The sequence below is a fragment of the Gracilinanus agilis genome, chromosome 1 (genome assembly GCF_016433145.1).
Source record: "Gracilinanus agilis isolate LMUSP501 chromosome 1, AgileGrace, whole genome shotgun sequence".
Lineage (NCBI taxonomy): Eukaryota > Metazoa > Chordata > Mammalia > Didelphimorphia > Didelphidae > Gracilinanus > Gracilinanus agilis.
In genome coordinates, this window is record NC_058130.1 from 384,876,614 (window position 1) to 384,893,753 (window position 17,140).

The 17,140-nt window shown below is 39.1% G+C and overlaps 1 protein-coding gene across 1 annotated transcript in view; it reads left to right on the plus strand.

Annotated features, from left to right (window-relative positions):
- The first annotated feature begins 727 nt into the window (after positions 1-727).
- The window catches only part of AMACR (alpha-methylacyl-CoA racemase), a 32,372-nt gene continuing 15,959 nt past the window's right edge, over positions 728-17,140 (plus strand). The window contains exons 1-4 of the mRNA XM_044657788.1: positions 728-750; positions 4,964-5,261; positions 9,074-9,217; positions 14,319-14,479. Coding sequence (XP_044513723.1) covers positions 4,994-5,261; positions 9,074-9,217; positions 14,319-14,479 — 573 coding nt within the window. The 5' untranslated portion in view covers positions 728-750; positions 4,964-4,993. The remainder of the gene's footprint in view (positions 751-4,963; positions 5,262-9,073; positions 9,218-14,318; positions 14,480-17,140) is intronic.

The following is a 17,140-nucleotide window of genomic DNA, read 5'->3' on the forward strand; positions in this document are numbered from 1 at the left end:
CCACTGGATTAGATGATCCCTGGGATGCCTACCATGAAGTCTCAAGTTCTTCCAACTATGGTTTAGTGGAAAGAACCCTGGATTGAATCACAGGGCCTGCGTTTAAATCCCACCTCTGATAATACCTGTGCAAGTTTTCACAAGGCACTTAACATTCTTGGGTCTTAATTTCCTCCAATGTGAAATGGGGATAGGTAGACTCTAAGATACCTTCCAGCTTTAGATACACAATAGTCCTATTTCCTAGTATTTTCTACACCCTTCCTTATAGGACTAGATTAAAATTTTGCCTAATCTAATCTTTATGTCATATAACTTAAAGTTGTATTACATGGAGTGGCAAAATATATGGGTATCTCTGTATAGGCCAGAACACGGATCTGCCTGAATTATTTGGAAAACAAAGTGTAGTCAGGGAGGACTATTTGGTTGGCAGTTTAAAAGAACAGTTGTGATAACTGATCTTTGACTTTGAAATGAAAGTCCATGAGGGTAGTAGTGGAGCTGTGTACATGGAAGGAGGTGTTCAAGCTTATGCATAAAGAAACTCAGTTCCAGCATAAATTTTGGATTCTGATTTCTCTGAGGACTCAGTCTCTCTTCTAGAAAGATAAAGATCTCTTTGGTTTTATATCTGCCAGAAAACACTGGGAGTAATCCCAAGTCACACAAACTTGGGAAGAGAGAAGTTAATGTTGACTGGGCACCAGGCCAGACTTGGCATCAAATAAAACTCTACTTAATACCCAAGTAAGTAATAATGTGGGGGTGAAGGGGATGTCTCATAAACTAACCTTGGAGTTTGGATCTTATATTTCCTGCTAGACTTTAATGAAAGAAAAAAATTCTCTAGAGAGGTTTTCCAAAATCAATATTTTAAGTCATTTCATGATATATAGGAATGTATTCCTTAACCTTCCTTCCTTCTTTGAATATATGGGAGACTGTGGGTGTGAAATATTGCATATGTTTTCATATACCTTTGATATTTTTGTTGGGTTCACTGAAATGCATTTTTTTGTTGCTATTACAAGGAAGGACTATCTAGATAGAAGGGACAGGTATATATATATACAGAAATTAAAGTGATGCAATAACAAAGACAAAAAGTTTTTTTAAAAGGAGGAAAAAACCAGAGTTGTAGTTGTTTAATAATCCTCGTTTATTTTTTCATTAAATGAAGTTTTAAGGGAGAATATGAAAAACCTAGACATTTGTACCTGTAACAAGTGGATGCTATTTAGGTAAACTCTCATTTACTTGCACAATTTCTTCCCATTATTTTATGGAGCAATTGAAGGAATATCATCTATGTTTTACATACATTGGTGGAGGAAAAATCCATATCAATGATCACAGAATCATAGGAGAAGACTTAGAATGATGAAGGACCTCAGTTGATATCTGGTCCAATTCCCTCACTTTACAGATGAGAGACCTGAAGCCCAAGGAAATGAAGGGACTTGCCAAAAGTCACACAGTTAATAATAACTGGAATCTATCAAAAGGTCCAAGTAGACTCTCTGTGGGAGAGAAGGGAATTAATCAGAAGAGGTTCTTTCTTAGTGGTGGCGCAAATGGGGCATGTCAGAACTAGAGATTGAATAATTTGACAAGGTCAGGAAGAAGGTATGTGTTTATGGTTTTAGAAGCAGTAGATTTGGGAGTATAGGAGCAGCTAGGTGGTTTAGAGGATAAAGTTTCATACCTAAAGTTCAAATGTGGCTTTAGACACTTTCTAGCTGTGTGACCCTAGGCAAGTCACTTAATCCCAATTGCTTAATTGATACTTATTACTGATTCTAAAACAGGTTTTTTAAAAGATAATAATAAAATAAAGGGAAGTTGGAAAGAGTAGGGAGGGAAAGGAGGGTACTGGAGACTGATGTGGAGGTAGAATAGACCAGAGAGTAAGTAGGAGGTTAAGTGAAGAGGGAAGTAGAAGTTTCTCAAGATGTGGCCAACCCAGAAAGGAAATGCTTGTTCATGAGTAGGCCTCCAGGAAGACCTATTCCCAATAAGTAAGCATTTTACAAAATTAATAATGCTTCCCTCAAAGAGAAAACTGCAAGTGTGACCAATTGTTTTACCAATTCAGGCAAGGAATGTATTTATGGCCTCTAGCAGTAAATATGGGGTCATGATTTATATGGATATTGTGCTGGCAAAAGAGTCAGGGAAGGGGAAATAGACATTAAGAGAAGGAGACAGACAGAAACACAGAGTAATAGAGAAAGATACAGAGACAGACAGAAGAGACACACACACACACACAGAGAAAGACAGACAGACAGACACAAAAAGACAGAAATATATAGAGACAGACATAGAGTCAGAGACAGAGAGCCACAGAGAGAGTGAAAGCCTCCTTGACTATATTTGCACTAGGGTTTATCTTGTTCTTTCTGGTCAAATATTTAATTTTTCTGTACCTGTGCCCTAATCTATGATAGCTGAATTATCATACTACCCTCTGTTTTGATTCCATTGGATTTCACAACCAATCTAGAAGAAAACTTGGGAAAGTCAATGGTTCATTATATGGAAGGAGGCTTGGCTCTTGAGAGCACTGGTTCTCTATCCCTGCTCTTAGAAGAGCCAACATTAAAGAAGTAATCTTGAGCAAATCATTTAATCTTTTTAGGCATATATTCCCCTATTAAGTTCCCCAATAAAATTATCTCTATATGAAACATATTTAACATCTAAAAACATCTAGCTTGAATGAGATGACCTCTAAGGTTCCTTTTATCCAACAATGTGCTGAAAAAGTTTAACAACTAGCTCTCTAAAAAAAAACCCACCAAAAACCAATAGATGTATAACTATGACATATGTTTAAGAATTAACATTTTTAATATTTTCTTCATGATGTTCTATCCTACTTTCCACCATGAACCCTCTACTTTCATTCACAAAAAACAATTATGACTGCTGTAGTGATAGAAAGTTTCATCTCTTCCTTAGGGAAAACAGATGAGATTTAGGGAAGACTTCTGAGTAAAGACGATTACAGAAAAATCTCTCTGAATTTTCTTCAACTTCCCTGAATTCTCTCTTGTGCCAATTATCAAATAAATTTCTGTAGTATATTGAGCAATTACACATGCAGCCAGCTCTTATTTATCCAAGGCAAAAGATAAAGAGCTCACATAAAACAAGAAAACTTGCACTAACTACAAAGTCAAAAGACCTGGGATCCAATCTTCTTATGCTTTCCTACAGTTGTGACCTCAGGCAAGTTACTGAACCTCCTTAATCCTCAGTTTCCTTATCCATAAAATATGGCCTCTGAGGGCCCCTCTAGCTGTAGACCCTAAGAGGTACTGGGGAGGTAGAGGTGTTCAGGAAGGACTAGCATCTCTGGTGGGTGAGCTTGCTCAGTCCTTTTCAGGACTGCTCATTTACTTTTGGTGTCCACCTGCCACTCAGCTCTCATCTATCTGTTGTTCCAAAAAGCTGGAGCATGTACAGTGGCCTTGACCCGGTAAACCATCTCAGCAGGCAGGTTAAACTAGATTGACTGCAACCCAAAGACCTCAAATTTGTCAGTGAATTGGGGGGATGGGTTATCTATCCCAAACATATTAAGACTTGCCCTGACAGAAGAGACAGATGAGAACAATTTAATCCAATGGCCAGAAAGGTGGAGGCAGATACGATATAACACTTAGAACTTGATTAGACATTAAAGAAGCCAAGGTCATTCACTGCATTGTGAGCCATCACGAGTCATCCTAACTTTTGTTTTATCACTGGGTTTCAATAACTGGAAGAGAGAGTAAGGCTGACAATCTTGGGCAACTCTTCCTCACTTAAATCCAATTTAGTCTCCAGTCAGAAGATATTCCCAGTGATGCCATTTGGGTCCTCTCCAAGTATGAAGGACAATAATTAATCCGAAGAAGTACTAATCCATTCCTACTCACATGCTTCACTGAGCTATATAGGTGACTGATTTCTGAAAGGTTATCTATGCTTTCACAAGTCACATCAAAAGGAATTGTATTTCACTGGTCCAGAGGCACTGGACTATTGGGATATTGTGGTAAGGATAACATCATAATTTTTTTTTTGCATCTAATTCAAGCTAGATATTTTTATATGTTGTTTTATATGTTATATAGGTTTTACATAGAGATTATTTTATTAGGGAATTTTGTTGGGGAACAAAGGCCTAGAGGGAAGTCAGTAGTCATGCTGAGGTTTTGTGAAAGGATTATAAAAATCTGCATGGATGGTAGCAGGACAGACATGGATAAAATCAAAGATCAACTTTTGAAGTAAAGACAATTAGATTATATAATACATATTATTTAGTCATACCCTACTCACTGTGACCCCATTTGGGGTTTTCTTAGCAAAGATACTGGAATGGTTAGCCATTTCCTCCTCCAGCTCATTTTCTAGATGAGGAAACTGAGGCCAACAGGGTTAAGTGAGTTTCCCAGGGTCACTTCGCTAGTGTCTCAGGCCACATCTTAACTCAGACCCTAGGCCCTGAGTTCTATTCACCCCAGCCATCTAGCTGCCCAGAAAGTGATATACAAATTATTATGATTATTAAAGAAAATAACTGGTGAAGAAATTACTCTACCAATACTTCAATAATTTTTAGTCTTAGTAGTCTGGGGGGGGTGGGGGTGAAGAGGGAGGAAGGGAGGGACAGGAAAGAAGGCGTGGAAAGAGGAGGGCAGGGNGGGGGGGGGGGGGGTGAAGAGGGAGGAAGGGAGGGACAGGAAAGAAGGCGTGGAAAGAGGAGGGCAGGGGGAGGAGAAGGGAGGGTTCAGAGAGCATTTATAATCTAGAGAAGGACAGCTAGCATTATTGGAGGAAGGTCACTGGGCTTCACCTTTGTCACTGCGCAGGCGCATCTCCCTTTACGCAGGCGTACAAATAGAGGCGCCTTGGCATCTTGCCAGAGAAGCCTCTTGGTACAGTTCACAGTTGTCCCTCCCGGCAGGAGGCGCCCTCTGGCCTCGGGATATCATCAATGGTTCTCCGAGGGATCCGAGTGCTGGAGTTGGCCGGCCTGGCCCCAGGTCCCCACTGCGGCATGATCCTGGCCGATTTCGGGGCCCAAGTGATGCGGGTGGATCGGCCAAGCCACGGAGGGATAAAGTGGCTAGGCGGAGGAGGGGTGAAGTGGCTGGCCCGAGGGAAGCGGTCCTTGATCTTGGACCTGAAGCGGCCAGAGGGGGTGTCCGTGATGCGCAGGCTCTGCCGCCAGGTGGACGTGGTCCTGGAACCCTTCCGGCGAGGTGAGAACTAGACCCATCCTTCCCCCCGCCCAGGTCCCTAGTCTCCTCCTCCTGCTTCCTTCCCTCGCGCTCCCTCCCCCTCTCCCAGCCCTACTCCCTCTTTTTTCCCCCCTTCTCCGCTTCCACCCGGGCATCCGCTATCCCCGCGCCTCCTCCTTGTACCCAATCACCTTCTTTCTCCCCACACTCTATTCCTTACTCTGTCCCTCCTCCCCATTCCTTCTCCTTGTCTCTCCCCCCTCTTCTTTGTGGATTGTCTTTGCCCGAGAGTGGACTCACTTCCGGCTTAGTTAAAGGACCTTCCTCCTCCTCCCTTCCCCCTCCCCCCAAACTTATACAGTACCAAGAGCACTGTAGGAATTTAATAAATGCAAGCTAAACCTAATGAAGGACCGGAAAGAGCTCTAAAAAAGTCCTTTAGTCTGTTTTGCAGATGGGAAAAGGGAGACCCTAGGAAGTTTATTAATGGGCCTCCAGCTCACATATAAACTAGGTCACATTGATCTGAGGCTCCTTACCTTCACTGTGCCCTTTACTTCCCTTAACCAAAATAACTAGAGATTGTAGGATTTTCTATTTGTCTTTTTGTCCCTAGCATCTAGAACATCTAGCTAGGGAACATGGTAGTAATATACTTGTTGATACTTGTGGGAGGCAGTGTCTTGATGGACAGGGCAGTGGTCTTGGAAGTCAGGAAGTGTTGAGTTCAAATCCCACCTGACACTCATAGGATCCCTAACCAGAGTGCTAGGCTTAACCTTCTAGCCACTCTGAGGGCCTGGTGTGGGGCACAGATTCCAAAATTCCCTTCCTTGACAGGGCTATAGAGGCAAGCCATGTTATCCTGGTAGGGGTGATACTCACCACATCCTCTCTTTCCCCCCAGATATTCTGCCCCTTGTGGGCTAGGGGCTGGACCCTGTCTTCAGGGCTAACTGTCAGATGTGTGTTGTGTATATTTGTATAAAAAATGTGACCATTAAAAAAAAATTAAAAATCTCAGAGAAGTCATGAAGAGTGTGTGTGCCAGGTGCCAGATTACTCATCTATACCATAAGGAGTTTTCTTGATAAAGACACTGGATTTCAGCTCATTTTATAGATGAGGAAACTGAGGCAAACAGGGTTAAGTGACTCATCAAATGTGACACAACTATTGTCTGAAGCCAAATTTGAACTCAAGAAATCCATTCCCCACATGCCTTTTTCTGAGGCCCCTTCCTCTCTAAATCTGTGAGCCTGTATTTGATCTGGAACTTTTCAGTAGCTTCCTAAACAACTTAGGGAAGAGGAGGACTTAGGGCATTCTGGGGGACCTTATCTCCAGGTGCTCTGAAGAGAGATTGAGCTGAAGAATAGCAACAGTAGTGGAAATAGAAGGAATATGAATTTTGCTGGAGTCCTATCTGAGTATTAGCATAGTGCTTTAAGCTTTGCAAACATGCTTTGAATATAGTATTATCTCACATGATCCTTACAACACTAAGAGATAATTTTATTACTCCAATTTTACAGTTGCGGAAACGAAGATGTAGAAAATCTAAATGATTTGTCCAGTATTACAAGCTAAGAAGTGTCTGGTGACAGAATTCAAATTTAGGGCTTTTTACACTATACTACTTAGTTGCCTCTGATTCTTAGGCTATTTTTCTACTCTTATCTGAGAAAAGTCTCTGAAATCTGAATTTCTGCTTCCTTTAATTTCTGACAGTTGAAACATCACTGTCATGTCTGACCTTAAAAAATAAAAGGTAAAACTACAAATACATAAGCTACTTATAGGTGTTTTGTCAATTTGAAAAAGGTAAGCTGTATCTTTTTAAAGCATTTTTTGGGGTTTCTTTTTCAGATTAAATGTTGATACAGGTTTTTTTTGCATTTTTTATTGTCATGCAAAACAAATTTCCCTATTGGTCACTGCTATAAGAGTGCGTTCATATATAACTAAAACCCCAAAATAAAACCGTAAATACACTGATGTGAAAAATCACTCCAACAGTTCTTTTTCTGAAGGTGAATAGCAATCCCTGTCATAAGTCGTTTAGGATTGTCCCAAATCATTTCTGAGAGTAGCCAGGTTTTCACAGATAATCATCATCCAATATTGCTGTTATTCTGTACAATGTTCTCCCAGTTTTGCTTATTTCACTTTGCATCAGGTCCTGCAGATCTTTCCAGCTTTTTCTGAAATCATCTTGCTTGTAATTTCTTATGGCACAGTCGTACTCCGTCACCAACATGTACCACAATTTGTTTAGCCATTCCCCAATTGATGGACATCCCCTTAATTTCCAATTCTTTGCCACCAGAAAAAGAGCAGCTATAATAGATACAATTTTTAATAATCATTTTCTGACATTTTACGATTTATGTTGTTTTTCTCTCTTCCACTTCTCCCCTGGCCCTGAGATGGTAGGTATTATGATATAGATTATACATGAGTTATTATAAAGTACATATTTCCATGTTTATCATATTACAAAAGAAGACATATATTGCTTACACAATCAGATCTTTTCAGAATTGTACTCTAACTCCAGATTAAAATTCTGTTTTCTCTCCAAGCAAAATATATCATCAAATAGATTTTATATTATGTCTTTGGAAAGCTTGATCATTTTTTAGGCTATAGGCTAAGCCAGTGATGGTGACCCCATGGCACATGTGCCAAAGATGGCACTCAGAGCCCTCCCTGTGAGCAAGCCTGTAGTTGCCAGACAGAATTCCTTACCAGAAAGCCAGAGGGCCTCAGGCCAAGTTGTTCCCCTCCTCCTCTCTGCACTCTCCAAGGACATTCCTCACTTCTCCCACCCCTCTGCACAGCAGCCAGTGGGAGTGCTTCCTCCCTCCTCTATCTGGGGTAAGGCACTTGGGAGGGGAGGGGGTGAGTGGCTCATATGCTATGTGAGGGTGTGGCACAGAAAACAGCCTGTTGAGTCTGTGGAAAAGGTGTTTCCTGTGGTGGGGTTGGAGAGGAGCTAGGTTTGAGGGGAGCACAACTCACAGCCTGGCATAGCTGGAGGGGAGTAGATCACTTGGGCCATTCTCCTACTGCTCTCCACAGGCACCTCTCATCACCTACCCCCCTGCCCAGCAGCCCAGTGGGAGTGCTTCTTCTCTCCCCTATCTGGGGAAGGATGGGGGTGGGAGGTGAGGTGGGGAGTATGGCACCTGGTCTCTTGGGAGGGGCAGCCTGCACTTGATCTGGGGGTGGGGTGGGGTCCTGGCACTCCATCACTAAAAGGTTCACCATCTCTCAGCTAAGCTAAAGTCAGACAAACAAATAATTGGTTTTTCATAATTTTTTTAAAGCCTTACCTTCTGTCTTAAAATTGGTACTAAGTCAATATTGGTTCCAAGGCAGAAGAGTGGTAAGGGCTAAGCAGTTGGGGCTAAATGACTTGCCCAGGGTCACACAGTTAGGAATTGTTTGAGACCAGGTCCTATTGATTCCAGACCTGACTAACTACTAAGCCACCAGCTGCCCCACAATAATTCATTCAGTCATTTCTGTTGTTGTGTCTGATGCTTAATGACTCCATTTGGTGTTTTCTTGGCAAAGATACTGGAGGGGTTTGTTATTTCCTTCTCCAGCTCATTTATTAGATGAGGAAACTGAGGCCAAAAACAGGGTTAAGTAACTTGTCCAGGGTCACACAGCTACGAAGTGTCTGAAAAAAATTTGAATTTAGGAAGCTGAATCTTCCTGACTCCAGGCCCAGCCCTTTAATCATTGTGCCACCTAGCTGCCCCATAAATTCTTAAAGTGAAAGTTAAGCAAAAAATGATTTAAAATGTCTGTATTCTACGTAGGTGTCATGGAGGAATTTGGACTTGGTCCAGAGATTCTGCAAAAGGATAATCCGAGGCTTATCTATGCCAGATTGACTGGATTTGGTCAGTCAGGAAGATTGTCTGAAACAGCAGGCCATGATATCAATTATTTGGCCTTGTCAGGTATGTTGAGAAATATAATTCAATGTTGTTTTACATTTTACTTAAACCTACTCAAGGTCTATAGTTTAGTTCAGTTCAGCAAGAAATTACAAAAACAAACAAACAAAAAAAAGCATTAAATCCTTTACAGCCTTCATTAGAGAACTATTTGTTCCCTAAGGTAGATTGGTTTAACTTGTGAGATGGCTAGTTCCAAACTTCTGTAGGATCTTAAGAGTCCTTCAAGACTTGCCTTTGTATTTTTGTCTTCAGCATTACCCTGTGGGCAAGCATTCTGGGGCATGGAATCAAGACAAAAGAATTTCCTAATTTCAACATTTTGATGATTACTGCCCTTAGATAAGTTAACTGTGAGTGCTGACTAAAGGAACTCCTGTATTCTCTGTGATCTCATATTCAGCTCTTTGAGAGCCTGTGTACTGAAATGGAAAACATTCTTTCTGGACTTTAGAGGCATCTCAGTGGCTCAGAGGATAGGCAAGCCCACCCAGAGATGGGCGGGGAGGGGGGTCCTGGGTTCAAATGTGGCCTCAAACATTTCCTAGCTGTATGGCCCTGGGCAAGTCAATTAACCCCAATTGCCATGCTTTTACCACTCTTTTATCTTAGAATTGATACTTAGTCCTAATTCTAAGATAGAAGGCAAGGGTTTAAAAAAAAATAGTGTGACTATTGGCAGGTAGGTGGTGCCATAGTGCATAGAGTGCAAGACTTGGAGTCAGGAATACACGCATCTTCCTGGCTTCAAATCTAGTGTCAAGATACTTTACTGACCCTGGGAAAGTCACTTACCCTTGTTTGCCTTAATTTCTTCATCTATAAAATAAACTGAAGAAGGAAATGGCAAACCATTTCAGTATCTTTGCCAAGACTCCAAATGAGGTCATGAATAGTTGGACACAACTGAAATGACTGAATGACATTGGCAAGTCATTCAAACTCTTGTAACTGCCCCAGCTTTCTCATGAGGATGGTGATAGTTTTACTGTTTGTCTTTTTTGTAATAAATAGCATGAAAATACTTACCATAAGAAAAATACTTTATAAGACTATAAATGTGAATTATCATCACTAAGAAAGAGAATTAATATTTTCCCCCACAGGCATGCTTTTCACATTTATTTTTATATTTGATCATTTTAATATTTTCTGGTGTTCATGTTTTGAATCTCTTTAATAAGGAGTAAGTCACAAAAATCTCATGTCATTGCCTTATTGAGGCAAGAACTCATTCTTGGTTTTCAAAGGTTTAGGCAAATAGAACCCAGACACCTGCAGGCTCTAGCAAACCAAGAAACTTTAAGTAATAATAATAATAGCTAGCATTTACGTAGTATATTAAAAGTTGCAAATTGCTTCACAAATATTAACTAATTTTGTTTCCATAGTAATCTTGTGAAGTTGATACGATTATTATCCCTAACTAAAAAATGAGGAAACAGAGGTAAACAGGCTAATTTACCTGCCTGAGTTACACAGATGTATGTGATGCTATTTTTGACTTCCTACTCCTGATCCAGGCTCTATTCACTGTGCAACCCAGCTGCCTCAGAAGTACAGGCTTAATAGCAAATTGTGTCTTCTATCCAAGAATTACTTTATAATGATACTTTTTTTTTTTTTAACCCTTGTACTTCGGTGTATTGTCTCATAGGTGGAAGATTGGTAAGGGTGGGCAATGGGGGTCAAGTGACTTGCCCAGGGTCACACAGCTGGGAAATGGCTGAGGCCGGGTTTGAACCTAGGACCTCCTGTCTCTAGGCCTGACTCTCACTCCACTGAGCTACCCAGCTGCCCCCCAAGAATTACTTTAACAAATTACAGAAAAGGAGGTGGATGATACTAATGACTTCTAGAATTTTTAAGACTTCAAAAGAAATTCATTTAACTCTTGTGTCTCAAAAGTATAATTTCTGTGTGATGGTCAACAAGCAGGTATAGTTCTGTACGCATTAAGTTACATCCACTTTGATATTCTTAGTACAAGTGAAATGAGAAAACATGAAGAAGTTGTAGGTAAATGGAAGATAAACTCGTAGAGCCTCCATAAACAAGCAACTAAAGGAATTCATTTAGTTGATTTCAACTTATGGCCAGAAGCAGTAAGAAGCAAAATTTTATGGGATACTTGGTCATCTCATCTCACTTTACTTTAATTACTGACCATAAGCAAATGAATCATTATCATGAAGATGATTTTAGGTTATATGCCATTATTGCAGAGGATGAAATAGAGAATTTATCAGAAAAACAATGGAATTCTCTAGGCTGAGACAGCAAATACTTTGCTGCTCTGTGGTTTCAATGTGAAAATGAGTAGAAAGAGAATATTTTAGAAAATATGGTTCACCATCAAGAAATGATTTTTAAGTTTCTATTGTGCTTTCAGATCACTCTTCTAACAGTAATACTATGAGGTTGGCTAATGGTTTTTGAGCTCCATTTTACAAATCAGGAAGTTGATACTCATAAAGGGTAAGATTATAAATTATAACATATTTGAAGGTATTGATAGAAGAAATTCATCTACCCAAAGTTTCCTATACCGGTGAAATTATAGGTCCAGACTCTATCTCCTATGTTTGTGGTTTCTTCTATTTTATTTCTTTTTATTTCTTTATTTATCTGCTTATTTGTTTATTTATTTGTTTGTTTGTTTATTCATTCATTTATTTATTCATTCATTAATTTATCTCTCTGTCTTTCTGTCTGTTTGTTTATTTGTTTGTTTGTTTGTTTTTAGATAAAGATTCCAGATTCAGGTTTATCTGACTTTTGTAAACTTTCTTTTATTTATTTATTTATTTATTTAATTTTCAGTTGCATGTAGGAACAATTTTCTTTATAGATTATCGAAGAAATATTCATCCTTTTATAAAATTCCTTTCTTGAAATCTGGCAGAGAGAGTATCTGGGGTCTTTTTGAAGATTCTTCCAGATTTCAAGTCTAATATGGCTTCCCAAGTGGGCTTCATTCAAGCCCGTGTCTGCTGTCCAAAGACTAGCCCAGTAATACCCAGAAATGATTAGCCGACATTCAGTCTCTTTGTCAAGAGAAGAGAGATGGCCACTCATGGCAGCACAATTTTAGAGCATAATGTTGCTTTTGAAACATTGTGGAGAAAAATATTGAAAATCTTCAAGCATTACTAATTGCTTCATAAGCAAAAAAAACTGTTGAAGAGAAAATAAACCTACTGAGAATCAGCATGGGATTCAGCTAATCCAATGTGCCATAGATGTAAAATTTCATTGGTATGGTATCTGCTGATGGACACTGAATTTTTTTCAAGGATCACAACCCCTACATGACTTAGTGGACAGTCTTTTAGAGTCACAGTTGCTGAAAAATTCATTCCTTTTTTTTTTTGTCATGTGTCCCAATTAGCTAAGGTAGTTTTCAGAAAACAGGTATAGCCTGGCATTAGAACCGTGCTCAAAATATTTCTATTTTGATTAGCCCCTGCCAGAATTTGTGTTATGTTGTCATAGTTCTTGAGAATCAGGTTTATCTACATCATGATGAGACTGTGGAATAGGACTTTTAATCTAAACTTGGAACAATCACAATTACAAGTTTACTTAAAGGCAATGAGGAGTTAACATTTTAGATAACATGTTTTGAATGTGAGAAGTAGAATAAAAATATTATAGAGGTTATGGTTGATTTAAAAGGGAAATGAATCTATCATGTAAGTCTGAGGGATCACAATAGGATAGTATGAATGCCTTCCTCATGTCCATTAAGTTTTAAATAATTAATAAAAGTCTGAAAATGCTTTGGCTCAGTCCTCTAGAAGGGAAATGGGAAGAGAACAAACATTTATTAAAGACTTACTATATGTTAGGCACTGTGCCAAGTGCTTAATATTTCATTTTTTTAAGATTAAAAAAATATAGAGACTGGCTTTAGATTTGTAATATAGTAGGGTAGAAGGATGAGAGAGAGAGAGAGAGAGAGAGAGAGAGAGAGAGAGAGAGAGAGAGGGTAGATTACTTTTAGACAAGATCTCCCCTAATCTAGCTTCTCCATTCAACTTGCTGTTCTGTAGCAGCCATGTCAGTCCCCCAGCCAGCACGGAAGTGGAGAGACTGCAATCCTGTCTGGCCTCAGGTTATCAAACGTTCTCTCTGCCCACATCACACCTTGTGAGCCACCTGTCACCCTTTCTCCTTTGCCTGGGCCACCCTGGAGACATCCAACCAGGGGACATCCAGCCTGCCTCATCCCCTACTTCAATTGCTGGCTTTTCCTACTAACTACAGAGAACACCAGAGTTTCAGTTCTATCCTCCTAATCAAAGTCCCTTCATTAATTTCCTTCACACAATTTGATCAGGGCAGCTGGGTGGCTCAGTCGAGAGAGAGCTAGATCTGGAGATGGGAGGTCCTGGTTTAAAATATGTTCTTGGACACTTCATAGTTATGTGACCCAGAACAAGTCACTTAACCCCAAATGCCAACCCTTAGCACCTTTATGTCTTGGAACTGATTTTTTTTTTCAATTCTAAGTCAGGGTTTTATACATAATACATATTTCATTTGATCCTCACAACAGCCCTGTGAGGTAGATACCATTTACATCTTCTTTTTATAGTTAAGGAAACTGAAGCATATGCAGGGTATGTGGCTAAAAATTACACAGAAGAAATAGGTTTGTGAGTTATACCAGTGTAAATAGTGTCTGAACCTTTAAAATCATGGATCTATCAAGGTTTCCCAGCAGGACTGAGAATTGTTGCTTTTTTCAAGAAATGGAGATTTCATACTGTCCTATGGAATCTATGAGATATATCAATAATATTCATTAGTGTCCTGAACTCTTAGTAAAAACATTAAAACACAATAACACAAGCAACTGGCCTACGATTTAAGAAAACAGAGATTGACTTTTAAGAATTGTTAGGAAAATTATCCTTTATTTGTCTTTACAAATGTAGGTAAGTGTAGGCTTTCCTCTGAATTAAAAAATATTCAGTTTATTTTTTAAAGGCTAAAATATTTTGGATTTTAGAAAGCTCAACTTTTGATCAAGAACAGGCTTAAACTTCACAGATAATTTATCTCAATTTTCTGATTTATTTTCTTTTTAAATGTATAGGTGTGCTGTCAAAATTAGGTAGAAGCAATGAGACTCCTTATGCACCACTAAATCTTCTGGCTGACTTTGGTGGTGGTAGTTTGACGTGTGCATTGGGCGTTGTTCTGGCTCTTTACGAACGTACACAGTCTGGCAAAGGTCAGGTCATTGATGCAAATATGGTAAGTTTCTGTCTCTGAAAACAAAATAGCTGGCAGTTGTTCCCAAGTGCAATTTTTGACATTTGAAGCTATGTTCAAGTTTCTAAGGAAATTACTTTTCTGAAGACAGCCTCATATAATTTGATATCTATATGTCAAATTTAAATCTTACCTTTATTTTGGTTAATATTCTCTCCTCTCATTGTTACTTAGCACTTTTTCTCTCCTTGTCTCTTCAGATTAGAATAATTAGGTTTCCAATTTCTAAACTTAAGTCCAACTCAAATCTGCCTCAGGAAGGATTCCTTGGCAAAATCGGGGGAAAGAGGATGTTTATTTAATCACAACAGATTCAAATCTTCTCCCTCTGTCCCACTGGAAATATTAATTTTTGTCCAAAATGTCTATAGTCTAGATCTTTGATTGCAAGATTTTAATGTACAGAGATCTCTTTATCTCATTTTAATCTCTTGCTATATTATGCTTTAAAGTGTTTTAAAAGTTAGTGTGAGAAAAAGTGTAATCTCTTTTAAAAGTGCATGACCAAAGTATAAATGCTAGGGAAGCACACATATTAATGAAGCTTAAGTATTTGATGCAAATTAGGTATCATAACAACCAGCTTCAAATTTAAACAGCTGTGTTTAAGAAAACAATTTTCTACTTGGAAGAAAAATAATTTTATTGATATTTTATGATTTTGTTTTTTAATTTTATGATTTTTTAAATTTATTTTATTTTTCTTATTGATTTTATGATTCTTAAATTATTTAGCCAAACTCTTTCATTAGCTGCTTGCTCTTATTCTATCATTTCTTTTTGCTTTGCCAAAAGATGCTCAGGATGCAGAGGATAGAGAGAGATAATGATGAAAACTTTCTAGTTGAAAGAAGTGTCAGCAGGGCTGAGTAAGGTGGTTGTTATACTTTTTAGCTAACCAGCTGTTAAGGTTCTTTTTAGCTAGAGAGAACTCAAAGGCTGATGGAAGCATTTTTTTTTAACAGAAAGCTGTTTTGAAACTACAAAGTCTATCTGGACTATGAATAAATTCTAGAACCATTCTTCAAGTTATGTCATAAATGTTTCCTAATGTAGGGCTCATCTTCCAGTCTCTAGGATAGGGGTCGGCAACCTTTTTGGCTGTGAGAGCCATAAACGCCACATTTTTTAAAATGTAATTTTGTGAGAGCCGTACAGTGCTCATAGTGCGCGCTCCTGTAACATCGCCTGAAAAAAAAATTGATTTTTTTTTTTTTTGTCTTTTAGCTCATGATTCCAGCTCTGTCTCCAGGATCATGGAGTTTATTATATTTCAAGACTCATTTCACACAAAAGAACCCCCCCCAAAAAAACTTTACAGATGCACAGAAGTTACAAATTATGTCATATCAAAACACAAAAGGTCTCATTGGCTTCAGAGCAGACCAAGACCAAGGCTGAATTTTGACTGGATTCTTATCAGAAAGCCAAGTCGGGGAATATTTTTCTCAGTGTTGAACTGCCCCTGCTAAGGTTTTGGTCTTGGCTGTACCAGGCAGCTGCATTCTTGGCCAAAGGGGCAGAGTGTTAACCATTTAACTTCTGGTTAGCTAGGAACTTAAAGCTTTACAATAAGGCCACAATACTTTTCAACAAGAAATCACAAGGATCACAAAAGGGGTCAAAAGATGAGTCTCAGATTTTTATCTATTCTCTTATTAGCTTCCCACATATTTTCCCCTTTCCTTTAAATTAAAATGATTTATTACACAGAAAAACTTTTAATAATGAAAGGAGTCATCAATTAGTTATAATCATCAGCTATAGCTGGATCTGATAGGATTTACAGATTAAACTGTTTATTTCTGGCTCTCTACATTAAACCAGATCTGAACCCAAGTCCTCCCCAACTCAAAGCCTTGTTCTCTATCCATTGTGCCAAATAGCTCGCCTAGTAAATTATCTTTTTTTTTTCAAACATTTATTAATATTCATTTTTAACATGGTTACATGATTCATGCTCCTCCTTTCCCCTTCGCCCCCCGCACTCCCCACACCCATGGCCGATGCACATTTCCAATAGTTTTGTCATGTGTCCTTGATCAAGACCAATTTCCAAATTGTTGGTAGTTGCATTGGTGTGGTAGTTTCGAGTCCACACCCTCAATCATGTCCACCCCAACCCATGCGTTCAAGCTGTTGTTTTTCTTATATGTTTCCTCTCCTGCAGTCCTTCCTCTGAATGTGGGTAGCGTCTTTACCATAAATCCCTCAGAATTGTCCTGGGTCATTGTATTGCTGCTGGTACAGAGGTCCATTACATTCAATTTTACCACAGTATATCAGTCTCTGTGTACAGAGTTCTTCTGGCTCTGCTCCTTTCGCTCTGCATCTGTTCCCAGAGGTCTCTCCAGTTCGCCTGGAACTCCTCCAGTTTATTATTCCTTTTAGCACAATAGTATTCCATCACCCGCATATACCACAGTTTGTTCAGCCATTCCCCAAATGAAGGACATACCCTCCTTTTCCAATTTGTTGCCACCACAAAAAGTGCAGCTATGAATATTTTTGTACAAGTCTGTTTATCTATGATCTCTTTGGGGTACAAACCCAGCAATGGTATGGCTGGATCAAAGGGCAGGCATTCTTTTATAGCCCTTTGAGCATGATTCCAAATTGCCAGCCAGAATGGCTGGATCAGTT